The 13,444-nt window shown below is 33.6% G+C and overlaps 1 protein-coding gene across 5 annotated transcripts in view; it reads right to left on the reverse strand.

Annotated features, from left to right (window-relative positions):
• Window positions 1-13,444, reverse strand: part of RAPGEF2 (Rap guanine nucleotide exchange factor 2) — a 172,156-nt gene that overhangs the window by 7,764 nt on the left and 150,948 nt on the right. For 4 of the 5 annotated variants that reach the window (XM_026675830.2, XM_026675829.2, XM_087963663.1 and 1 more), the window contains 8 exons: window positions 11,512-11,752; window positions 11,015-11,398; window positions 6,773-6,984; window positions 6,525-6,648; window positions 4,466-4,489; window positions 3,205-3,428; window positions 2,328-2,513; window positions 965-1,117 (listed from right to left, as the gene is read on the reverse strand). In XM_026675830.2, coding sequence (XP_026531615.1) covers window positions 965-1,117; window positions 2,328-2,513; window positions 3,205-3,428; window positions 4,466-4,489; window positions 6,525-6,648; window positions 6,773-6,984; window positions 11,015-11,398; window positions 11,512-11,752 — 1,548 coding nt within the window. The remainder of the gene's footprint in view (window positions 1-964; window positions 1,118-2,327; window positions 2,514-3,204; window positions 3,429-4,465; window positions 4,490-6,524; window positions 6,649-6,772; window positions 6,985-11,014; window positions 11,399-11,511; window positions 11,753-13,444) is intronic. The other variant, XM_026675831.2, reaches the window with a different exon arrangement.

A 13,444-nucleotide genomic window follows, 5' to 3' on the forward strand; every position in this document is an offset into this window, starting at 1 on the left:
TTTTGAAAGAATTTATCTCCACATAAGGAGATACTATGCCTGAAAATGAAGGCAATCCTATGACTTATTAAATTCCCATACTTCTGTAATTATGATTCTTGACAGCACACAAAAAGGAACATAAATGCCAATGGAACAGTAAGAAATTATAATTAAAAATAACTACCATTCAGTCTAAAGACAAAGCAAGAAATAAAGAAAAAAAATACTAAGAAGATTAATTATTTCATGATGTTTAAAAAGTGCTTTGTAAATGCTGTGTATTGTTGCTTTCAGAAGCTCTCTGGTGTCTGGGCTAATCAAATTTCCAAGGAAAAGACTTCTTTGCAGCATATGGGTCACGACAGAGAAACCTATTTTCCCAGCCTTAGCTCCCAGCCTCATAAAAGTAATGAAAACTGACTTTTCTGAAGAAAAAACAAAACCAGAAATAAAGTTATAGAACTTGTGATTATGAAATAACTATAAAAATTGGCTGTGGCTGAGTTAATTAAACTCCTCTAAGTCTGTTCAGATGAATCAGCATTTTTCTAATTTTTTCAGTCAACTGAATGTAAAGGGAGTGTTAAAAACTGTTAGCAGTGGGTTTGGTTTTTTTTTAGACGAAGCATTCAATATTGCCTATAAATTTATGCATATTTAATATAAATTTAAGAACACAGAGAAAATTATTCCCTTAAGGGACTTTATGACATAGTATATAATTTATAATGGAAGCAAATGTCTCTTCATTATAAAACATAGTTTACAGGGTTTTTGGCAATGTATTATTTTTTTGGCAACTAAAGATTATGGCTATTGTTAACTGTTACTATAGCTAACTATGATTAGAGAGAGCATATGAGAATTTTAAAGTATTAATATATTGTATATTATCAAATATATTATATTTTAAAGTATATTAATATATTTTAAACTATATTTTTAAAAATATTTTAACAAATTAAAAATGTAACTAAAGTACATTTTCTTGGAGAGCTCTGGGGTGAGGTGGGAGGAGAAGATAATTGTGAAGAAGCATTTGAAATTGTGTCTTCTGCTTGCTTCTTGTGGCGGTCCAAACTTCCTTCTTCAGAGAGTGAAAGAATTTTCTTTAAAGCTTGTGGGGAGTTTATGCCTTAAAGAGAAAAAGGAAAACAAACTTCAGATATATATATATATATATACACACACACACACACACACACTTTCCTCAGTCAGTATGTGCATAAAAAGGCACTTCGTGGACCTTTCATATGTAATATTAATTACATTTTAACTCACCCTTTCCCTGTAAAGCTCATTACCCATTTACATTTATCTTCACCACCCCTGCCATGAAATTAGGTAATACACTGAGACAGAAGAATGACCCCCAAATCTCAAAGTGTATGACACTCTTGCTAAAGTCAACTCATGCCAATTCACAAATTATTATGACTCAGAAGAAACAACTGATATGTATAACTCATCATAGTAAAAAGTAAGTTTGAATAAAATACATGCAAATAATGACCAATTCACTCTCCGGGTAAAGAGAGGATCAGACTTCATCCACATATGCTCTGGATGGCTTCTCCTCATGAAGAGAAGAGAAATGCGGGACTGCATTTTTCGCACCAGGAGGTGATGCGATTCATCATCTCGCTCCCAACCACAGTGGAGACTTAAAAGACATTAAGTTCAAAAACCTTGCTTTCTAATCACTTTTGGAAATTGCTCATCAACTACTATTACAGACCTTCGGAGTGACAAGTTTAAAAAGGCTGGGTGAATCTGCTTTTAATCATGAACAGAAAAAGTTTTAATCATACACTTTAAAAAAAAAAAAATCTGAAGGAAACGCCAAAAAGCTAAACAAGATTTTGATCGTAGAAAATTATAAAAACCATTTAGGGTCCAAATAAAATTGGAATAGTGAATCATTTACAATAAAAATTTGGAATTAATTATAAAATATGAACAGATTCTTGCGGGAAATAGATCCTGTTTTGGTTGTTACAAGGCATAACATGTTAAGCTAAGAGATGGGATATGGAGTGAAGCAAAACTATTTGTAACATTAAAAGATGAAAAGTATATTTATACTTGTGATGAAGATTTGAAATCTTTATACACTTTTATACACTTTTTCTTTATTATAGTCTTATTCTTGTTTTTCTTCTCTTTTCCTTTTCATTATTCTTTTCCCTCCTATTATCTTTTCTTTAAGTTTAGCTTCTATTAGATTTTACTATTATTATCATAATTCTTAATAACAATTGTATATACTTTTATTTGCAAAGTTATTGAAATTTTTCTAGTGAAAATTTGTTTTCCTCCCAAACAAAATTCTTTGTGGAACTTACCAAATGGTGGGAGATCTTTTACTGGTACTTTCTTACGAGAAGGATAAAGTGATACAGCAGGAACCTGTAAAACCTGGTTTGCTTTGGACTGTTGCTGCTGCTGAGTCTTCTGTTGCATCCCTGACCGATGTGTTACTGGGGACGTTTCAGCTTTTCCAGACCGTTTGTCCCCTGGAGTTTTGGGTACTTCAACAAAAAATATAGAATGGCATAGATTAAGATGATAATTGAGTCTGTTAGAATGTTTGAATTTTAAATTAATGACAAAAGGTGTTAATATCTATTAAAAAAATAAAATATAATCTGTTCTCTAAATATTCTAAAATATTCCTTATTCAACTGAAAGGCAATTATCATTAAAAATAATATGGCATCATAATAAAGAGTAATAAAACTATTTACATAATTTAAGGCATGAAAACATAAGATATTAAAAACAAAAGTATAAGAAAGTATAAATACAATCTGCATTGGTGTACAGTAACCAGTTTGCTAATGCAAATAGCCTAATCATAAAGACTTTTCTTACTTACATGACAAAAAAATATTTTAATTTATTTTCATGTATTTATTATTTGTAACCTTCCATAAACTTATATACCTTAAGAAAGATTAGATTTAATTAAGAAATTAACAAATTATAAAAATCAAAGTTTTTTAATAAATAAAACCCAAATGTTTATGAATAGCCAGGCCTGAACTTAATGCCAAAATAAAATTATTATTAGTATAAGTTGACTTGGGTGCAGTTCATCTGTACCCTAATAATTATGAGGATACAGAGGAACATGATTCAGAATACTGTAATTCTTTAATTTAAACTTATTTCATCCCTGTCATTTGGGATACTAATAGAGAGTAAAAAAACAACACTTACGTGTATTGCTGGCTGGTTCACACTGCAAGGACAGTGCCTGAAGACTTTCTTCATCCATTTCTAAGTCTAGGTTAGAGAGATACTGCTTGACTTTTCGAGCCATCTGGGCATCTTCATACAGCTTTTTGGCATTAAGAAATGAGCTGCGACGCACCCGTTTTTTGTGTCCACCTGTTTGTGCGACATCAAGTACTGCTGTGTTTGTACTGCCTTGGCTAAGAGACCTAGGATAAAGGAAGATGATAAGTCAGAAATTGAGCTCATCGCTAAACCCTTTAAAGAACTATAAACATGCAAAGATCTGCATGAACTCAGTCTATGGTAAAGCTCACATGCCTCATTCAGGTAAGTCATACAACTAAAATAAAGGCTAAAAATCAAGGATTTTAAAATCACATTTTAGTTATAAGTCTCTGCATATCTTTATTAAAATATATCCATAATACCTCCTCTGCCCAAAATAAAAAATAATCAAATTCTACATCATTGGGAGGTGATCCATACTAATTCTTCACAATAATCTATTTCAAAAGCAGTACTAGTAAACAAAATGGACTCATGCATAAAAATGTCCGTAGTGAGTAAATACAAATCAAATTTCACTGAAGCTTAATGTTAGATACCTTTTTAAACAATGTATATTTGGAATTATATTTATTAAAACATTTAATTTGTTGCAAATACTGTAACAAATCTCTCTCCTCTTTCATTTTTCCTGGTTGAAATGAATTTCTTGTTATACAATAAAGACTCTTATTAGTTAATAAGGAAACAACATGCAGATTTGGATGTTTTTCTGTATGGGAGTTATATCTAAGTCGTTAACAGCAAAAATGAAGTTTGGTTTGAATGAAGACCGATTTGTAGAAAGATAATTTAGTTAGTTGAGCTGTAAAAAGCACTATATTTAAAATGTAGTTCACACAAATTTGAATAGTGCACCTAATTTATGAGACACATCTAAATTTATTTTTTGATATAACTGAACCATCATCACACAACCCAATTTTGGAACACAAATCTAATTACATGGGACTGCTAAATCCAATCAGAGTGTCTCATGACTTGTAAAGTTTCACAGCTCTTACATTTATGACCTCAAGCAAAAGAAGCACTAGGATTAAATTTGATGTAAGTAACAAAGTGTTATCAAAAAGGAAAAAGTGCTAAGGCATCAGAAAATTAAAGAGAAGCAAGAAAAGTACAATGCAGAAGTTCACGAAAGGAATGGCTGCCTGTATCGTTCTCTCCAGCCACTTACCCCAGACTCCTCCATTTCTTCTTCCTGCAAGTGAGAGCCATGAATATTGAAGCATGGATTTAAAGAAGAGACAGAGAAAGATTATAAGCTCAGAAGAAAAGAGTCAGACTTCAGGACAAGCTGTAACAGACATCTCAGAATAGCCTTCTCTCGGGCACTTTTTCAGAACAATTAACCATTATATATCTTTGACATTGGATTGGGACCGATAGGGGCATGTTGGTTTTGAATGTGCTTTGGACCTCCCTATGGAACGAACACCAATTGCCCAGACAACAAAGCAATAAAGCCTGATTCACATTTTTGGGATAGTTTTTCATTGGAAAATAAATTTTGGATTCCTATTTAACACATTTTCTTGCCTTTCTGGGCAAGATACACTAACAATATGGAAGGCTTTCATGAAATTAAGTGCAGGAGATTTATGTTGTACGACACTATTTCTTCCCCTATTCATCCTGATTAAAGGTAAATAAGATAGTGACTAATTGTACACTGCAATTTGAAAGTCTTTTATTGTCTTTAATCAAGAATATTACATTGTCTGTTCTCTTTTCTTGCTTAGAACACAAAAAACGATCCTGCAACGGACAGTCATCTTTATGAATAGCAATGAATGAATTTTTTTTCCCCTAAATTACTTTAAAACTCATTCATGGTATATACTGTAGTAGTTGCATTTTGATCATAGTTCAGCATGATATTTGATAAATTTAAGAATTCAAAAGTAGTTCTGAAACAAAAAAACCCTCAAGCTGGATTTAGTTAAAACTAGACAACAGTAAACTTCAGATTCAATCTGATAGCACAATGTCATTGCACTGTTTTATTTTTCTTTCCTTGTTTTGCCTTCTTCTTACATAATCATGAAATGATATGATTATACATATGATTATATGATTATAATAAACAACTAAATTTGAAGCACAATAGATGATGGCTTAAGACATTTTTTTTAATTTTTCTTCTTCTTTCTCCTCTCTTTTGTGTAAATTACTCAGGTATTTTACCTCACTCCTTTCTCCACTATAATACTATTTCTGAATTGTGCCTATATATGACCAGTGAGAATGATAAAGGATTCGACATGGAATATATCAAGTATGTAGAACAATTACAATTTAAGATTGCTTGCACTGAATTAATTGTGTCAATAGAATCATCTAATTTTCCTGAATAAACATTGGTAGGATGTTATTCAAATTGTTAGAAAATGTGACATGGTAATAGAACAATCTGAGTGCTTATGCTGAAGTAGTCATAACGAGAGAACCACAGATAAATCAGTGGGAAGGCAAACCCTGAATACTAATGTCTAAATGATGAGTAGTTCATCTATTACGTATAATGTTTATTGAACATGTTGGATAATGTTGATTGAACATGTTGGATTCTGATGTGAACCTCAAAAGGGAAAGTACATTACTTAAAAATGCCAAAAAAGTTCTCAAAGTTCCCAAAGTTCTCCAAGGACTTCATTGGTTCTACTCAAAAACCTATTATATTCTACAAGGATGCTAGAACTCCCATGCTTGATAAAGGCCATAGATATACTTTTTATACTAGGGCATTGCCCTGAATGCAGAGGTAGGTGCTATATGTAGCAAAAGCAACCAGACTTGTAATTCATTTCTTGCCTTATTGAATTGGGGCGGGGAGCCTTGTGGATGTAGACAAGTTCTGGCTTCTGTTTTACTTGAAAGGGTGATCCCCAATTACTCATCACTGCCAAACCACAGCTTTATAGCAAAAGATTTAATTTTTAATGTCATTTTTAAAGGTAAATAAATATTTCTATAGTTGTAAAAAAAATGCTAAAAAGACCATTACAGATTGTTTCAGATTGATAAATACAAGAATCCATGATTATGTAAAAACATGTAGTTATCTAAGAAATAATGATCTCTTTTCCAATTCATTTAAAATTCTACATGCTTATTAGTTAAGTAAATAAACATAAGTAATTAATGATTACAGTACAGTATGCCTGCCTCTTATTACATAGTAAATTATTTAATACATATTTTAACTGATTTTCTGTTGGTCAGCATTTACTCACCGAGTCCTGAACATTAAAGCAGGATCCATATTAACAGAAGCCATTCGGCCCACATGGCGGATCTCTTTTGCAATCATTCTTAGTTTCTCAAAATTCACCAAACCTTCCACTTTGGAATCATTTCCTATGTTACAAAATAATTATTGGCAAAGAACTATTCATTTTTTTCTATCTGTTGTAAAAACAATTGACACACTTCAGCAGAATGCTGAATACGTGGTTAAGTACCTGATGTAATTTTAACTGACCTTCATGAAGAAATGTAAGATCCTTTTTTATTACAGGGAACAATGGAATAATGGGCGGCTGTAGATTTTGGCTATTCAAGACATTGCGGTATTTTGCCATGTTTCTAGATGGATCAAATAAGTCCTGAAGATCTTGAAACAATTTCTCGTATTTGCTTGGAAGTTTTTCCCACGTGGTTCGTAATCTTGCAACCGGAGCTAAATTCAGACCACTAAACAATATTTTTAAAAGGTTTTTGAAATTTGCATGTGCACCACTCATATTCAGTTTGTAAATCAAGAATTAAATTAATTCAGTTGACATAAACATAGCTGAAAATCAGACAGTAGCGAAGAAAGCTTTTCAAGAGTTTAATCTTAAAATAAAAGCAGAAATCTTTGAACAGTGAATTGAAGGACAATAAAAAGATAATACAGTATTTCTCTTTTTCTAAATGTTCTCCCAAGTATTTTATAACACTGCTACAACACAAAGGAATACAGTACAAAGATGTGACAATGATTATTATAAAAAACTCTCTTAGGCTTGAGTCTCTGCCCTGACATTTGACATTCAGCCTTCATTTTCATAGTAATTTGGCTAAAATATAGGCAGTCTTCAATTACAACCACAACTGGGACCAGAATTAATATTGCTAAGCAATGTGGTCATTAAGTGAGTCTTCCCTTTTTATTATTTTTGTAATGGTGGTTAAGCAAATAACCATGGTAGTTAAATAAATGACATTAAGTCATTAAGCGAATCTGTCTTCCTCTACAGACTGTCAGAAATCAGCTAGCTAGGAAGGTTGCAAATGGCCAGGATGCTGCAGCCATCATAAATATCATGCCGGTTGTTAAGTATTTGAATCTTTATCATGTGGCTTTAGGGATGCTGCAAGGGTCATAAGTGTGAGGACCAGTTATAAACTGACTTTTCAGTTGCATTATGATTACTGAATGAATGTACTCAAACAAAAATGCCTGAATTAAGTATCCTAACTTCTTTCAATGGTATTAAGATATTAACAGATCAAAATTGCATGTTTTCATATTTAATTATAATAAGGGACAAGATACGGACCTCAGTATAAACTTACTGTACCATGTTCAAACTTTGATATTTAAGATTTTAAACATTAAAAAACTCCAGAAAACATGTTACTGTGGAGAGTTAGTGTTAAACATATATTGTGCTATAATTTAAGAGATTATTTTTGCAAAACAATTTACTGATGATATATGACATTAACTAAATTGTCTAAAATTTAAAAGAAATATCAAATAAGGACTAGAAATGTGAAAAGGAAGGGTGAACTTATTAACACGCATGGCAAAAAAGCAAAAACAAGGATACAAATTCATACAACAATGAAAAAGATATTACAGTCTAATATCATGATGAAACTAGAATTATACTTATTGAGTTGTATGGACAAGGAATTAAAAAAGAAATACGGGAGTTTTGGTTGACATAAAGAAATACAGATTGATTGTTTATTGATTGATTTAATATGCCAACCATGTCCCCAATAAGGCAACTATGAGTGGTTTACATATCATAAAAAGATAATCAGCAAAACAATTAAAATTTAAAACTATGCACATTAAAAAATTTAAAACTATGGGGAAAAACAGAACCAAGGAGTCAAGGGGCATAGGGATGAAGTTGTTTTACCCTGTCAACCACCTCCAGTGGTAAATGGCCCTCTCAGGGACCCAAGCCAAACAGCAAAACCAAGTTCGAATACTGTCATGCCCCCTCAGGGACTGCATCCGAGAAGAATGACATGATGGAGCTAGGACCGACAGAGGAAGATGGCACAGCCTCTCTTGCACCCGGGGAATGACCGGAGGAGCAGAACGAGACAATCCCAGGTCCCTTGGGCCTGGGAAGGGTCGCCAGCGAAGGAGAGAGGGCATAGGATGACCAAGCGAGGGGGGAGGCTCATTGTCGCAAGTTGGCCAGCACTGGGAGGACTGAGGCCTTGTGGACATATATGGAGGACCTGTTACGCTTCTGCGACCACCTCTACGTTCCTGATGGACCCCTCTATGGCACTGTCCTGTGTCAATGCCATGACAACCCAGCCCAATGCCATGACAGGCCACTTCGGGGTCTTTAAGACATTGTATTCAGGACTTCTGGTTTGGGCTTCTTTGGCGACGGACCAAAATCCACGATCGTGGGTGGTTTTGATCCGTGCTCGCCATCGGAGTACCCCGAGCCACTTGGATTCGGGACTAAAGCCACCCCGTAGAGGTGAAGACGGGGGAGACTACCAGTGGGATTGAGAAGAGCCACATCTCTCCTCCTCGGCTGGCCATTATTCCCTTTCCCAAAGGCAGTTGCAGCGGTGGTCAGAAATGGCCACCTCAAAGAAGAACCCGACCGGACAAGATTGTGCAGGAGGAAGATAAAAGAGAAAGTTTTGACTAACCAGGTCGAACTGAGAAGACAACAATACAAGGTACCCTGGGCTTTGAATTATAAAGAATAATACTATTCCCAAAAAAGATTTTTGAAGCGGCGAAAGAGAGGAAAGGGAAAAGATTTGGTGTTTTTTTTCTCTCATATTGACTGCTGTAATTGGCTTTAAATGCTAAGAAGAAGAGATCTAAGCAAGAAATTGATATAAATCCACTTTGACATTAGTAGGCAATTTTAAGCTGAAAATAAAATGTCAAAGGGACAATAAAGACTTTTGGATATTTCAAAATATTTCAAAGGAGAAAAGGAGAGAGAAAAAAAAGAAAAGGGTGGGATCTGGAAAAAATGGAGGAAACCACCTGAAATTAAGAATTAACAGTGAAATCTTAACAAGAAATCTTAACAAGATAAATTGTAATTGAAACTTCACCACAAGATAACAGAACCTCCGGAAAGAGAAAGTGGAAAGAAGAAGTAAGAAGCAGCAGCTCTGGATTATTTGGATTATTTGGTGATTTTTGGATTTTTGGTTGTTGGATTTTAATGACTAAAATTAATGGGGTGGTTGTTTAAAAGTGTTTAAAATGGCATCACTCCCTGAAGAGCTAAAAATGGAACTTAAAAAACAGAAAGAAAGAAGATGCACAAGAGGGAAGAGGATCTTTTGGCTTCGTATCTCAATTTTTAGAAATGGAGATTTTGAACTATGAAAAACAACAAGAAATGCTTGCAGAACAAGAAGGGTGGGACAAAGAAGAAGCCATCTTTAATGATCAAGTAATGCTATGTGGGGTTAAAGAGGAAAAGGGGGGAAAGGGAGGGAAAAACTTAAGATCTGAGAAAACAACCACAAAAAAAAAAAGAATAGCTTGAAAAGTAATTATAATACTAGAAAGAAGCAGAAGAAAGGATTACAGAAGGGAGAATTAGAATTAGAGAGAAAGGGGGTCAAAAAGGTGAGGGAGAAGAAGAGGGGGAAAATGGAAAGGAGAAGAAGTTATAAAGGACAGAAACAGGATATAGAGAAGCAGGGAAAACGTACAAGGATTCAGAGATAATGGTTGAAAACTTAACTGAAAGAGAGGATTCTGCAAGGGTACATTAGATAGTATTGTTATATTATAAATAGTAATGAGTATAGAAAATATGAAACTTGGCTACATTCATATTCTCTATTGTGCTTCATTATGAGTTCTTAAAAACTCAAAAGCTTTCAATGATTTTATAAACTTCATTGAATTGGATTTTCCCCCATTATGGGTAACAATTACTACTTTTTAAATGTAACTTACATTGTGTGACTTTTAAAGGACTTCTATATGTGTTGTCACCAGGATGGGAAGTGGGTGGAGACTACTATTTTTTTGCATTATTATTTATTATTTTCTTTTATTATTTTTATTTTTATATGATGTTTTTATATTTGTGTAAACAGCCTTAACTCGCCATGGGTGAGTAGACAGCAATATAAATTTTCTAAAACAAACAAACTTATGTCGCATTAACTCTTAAAAGAGAAATTTGTGGCCATTCATTTCAGTCCAAGTTTTTGGGATACTTAAGAATGCTTATAAATATATTTATAATGTAAACTTGTAATTATTATTTAAACAGGGAAGAAAACTTAGTATTTTACATTACTCTTGTCTTTATAGCTACTGAGATCGCTTCAGGTTGATGAAATATTTTTGTAATATAAATTTACTAATTCCTAAAAATATACAGTATGTGTGTATGTGTATCCTACTTTCCAATACCTTTTTAATTACAAAACATGTTAACCTTTGATACCCTTCTACATAAACATGAGAAAGAAATCTATCGTTGCTTACCTTATTATTGCAAACATTGAGTTAAAGTTCTTGCATTCTCTGCAGTGCAGAGCTATCTTAATGAAGTGCTTAATTATCTTCATCCTTTTCAGTTGGTTGGTTTCTCGCAAAATCTCAGATGCTACCCAAAAGGTTTCTTGGTTTATTACTTCTTCAAACTTTTTTAAATTAGCACAGTTTAATTTAGATTTCAGTTTAAATAAATCGTCTATGTACTCTGTAGGTTCAATGTTGCGGAACAGTTCAAAATTACGCATGGAGAGTTGGGTAGCCACCTCTATAGTGCTGAGCTGCAGTAGAGAAATTTGGCTCTCTCTTAGCAATTCCTGAGCATCTTCATCTGAACACAAAGTTTCTGTCTCCATGTTATTTTTCAGATAATACCTGAAAAATATTTTTCACATATTAACCTATCAGGTTTAAATAAATAAACAGCTTCCAAATGACTTTATTTACTGGACACCAATTGTAAGCCAAAATAGTATCTATTTTTTCACCTTCCACTAAGCTGTATTCTGTCCGCAAGTTTGGAGAGTTGATCTGGAAGTCTCCGCTGCTTAATGACACCCTCTGGAGTGACAGAGACCTCACATAAAGAATAAGCATCTGGGGTGGTGGTTAAAGCAAACTCACGAATAGCTTGAACAACTACTTCTTTTGCAGTTGTGTCCTTGCTTATCATAATATAGCGACTTTGCTGATCTGCTTTAAAAACTCGTAGTACCTGATCTGGTAAATCTGTAATGAAAAGAAAAATACACTAAGACATATAACAGAATAAAGTGTCACTGTTTCTCAGCAAGGAATAATATAATAAGAATAGGGATATTTTTCTTCTGATAACTTTTTCTTCATGATAAATCCTTCTTGCATAAATACCTTAAGTATCCTGTTTTTAGAATATTGTTTTCCTATTTATATTAGATATCACATCTAAGACATATGTAGAATGGATACACTAGATCTGAACAACAGACCTCTCTGTAAAGTGTACCATATATTTTCACCTATTCAATAAACAGTTGGTATACAGGTAGTCCTCACTTAATGACTGGCTGGCAACTTCATCACAAAATGATGTGATTGTTAAGTGAACATTATAACATTATATAACCAAATCTAACTTATGTTAATTATACCCTTTTTGTATGTTACAATTGTCCCTAGGGGGTTCCCGGGGGGCAAACTTTCCTTTCCTTCCAAATGCCCCCCCCCCCCAACTCACAGTTGTTAAACATGATATCACATGACAATGACTTGTTACTTTACTGCCAGCTTCTCCATTGACTTTGTGGGACAGAAGCTGGCTATGAGGGTCAAAAATACAAATCACTTCACCATAGGTCACTGTGATTGTCGTAACTGCTTGCAGGTAGTGAAGAACCCATATCACAGAGACATTGCAATGGTGAAAGTTCAAGGACCAATCATAAATCTACTTTTTCACTGCTACCATAAATTTAAATGGTTGCTGAATAAATCGTTAACCAAGAAACTATCTATAATCATATTGGAAATTTATTTACTGCATGAAGGCAAAGTAATGAACTATATTAAAATTACTAAAGTCAAATTTGGCAAGCTCCCCCGTCAACCTTCCTCTACTGTACCTGGTATTTTTAAATAAACTTATTTTAGCATCATGCTCTACCAATTTTGTACTTGTTTATTGAAATAACCAACTTCAAAGCTATAAAACTGATTTGTTTTCAAAAGCTTTAGTCATGATTAATTAAGAGAGTTAGTATTTTACCTGTTACTATGTTTTTTGTGTGGTCATCTGTAAATTTACATACAGGCATTCTGCATCTGTACAATGAATCAAGTTGAATGTTCTAAAACAAAATCCATTATTTTGATATGAGCCCTGTCATATCATGTTACATACAAAGACAGCAGTATCTCCAACCGTCTCAATTCTGATGACTACCAGAATGGATCCAAAATATATACTAGTCTCAGTTTTGAGTAGGGTAGTTTGCTGGCCCGTGTAAATTTATGGATGATCAGTTACAAAGCACCAGTTACCAGTTGCTTAATCACTGCTTGAATCATATGTATAGATGAGTAACCAGCAACTGAACCTGGGGGTGGGATGCTTCTAACAAATTCTAACAATACCAATCAAATATTGAAAACATGAGAGGAAGAATTAAGATGGCTTTTTAAAAAATCAAAATCAAAACAAGATTGAAATGGTTGGCAGGAGTCCTATGTTTTCATGAAGTGTTTCATAACGAGTTATAGCTCTTATCAAAATCTTAAGCTCTAAAGTTAGCAGACTAGGGTAACCTTTGTGTATGAATCACATGAGACAAAATTAAGGATCAAATGTTCTAATATAGTGTGAAATACTGATTTGCTGAAAGCGGGGGCAATTTTTTTGAACCTCCCTCATTTTTAATGTACCAGTAATGAAAAAGGAAGAGG

Source organism: Notechis scutatus, chromosome 4 (assembly GCF_049901735.1).
Source record: "Notechis scutatus isolate UNSWTSFEM ecotype Mainland chromosome 4, rNotScu1.2, whole genome shotgun sequence".
Classification (NCBI taxonomy): domain Eukaryota; kingdom Metazoa; phylum Chordata; class Lepidosauria; order Squamata; family Elapidae; genus Notechis; species Notechis scutatus.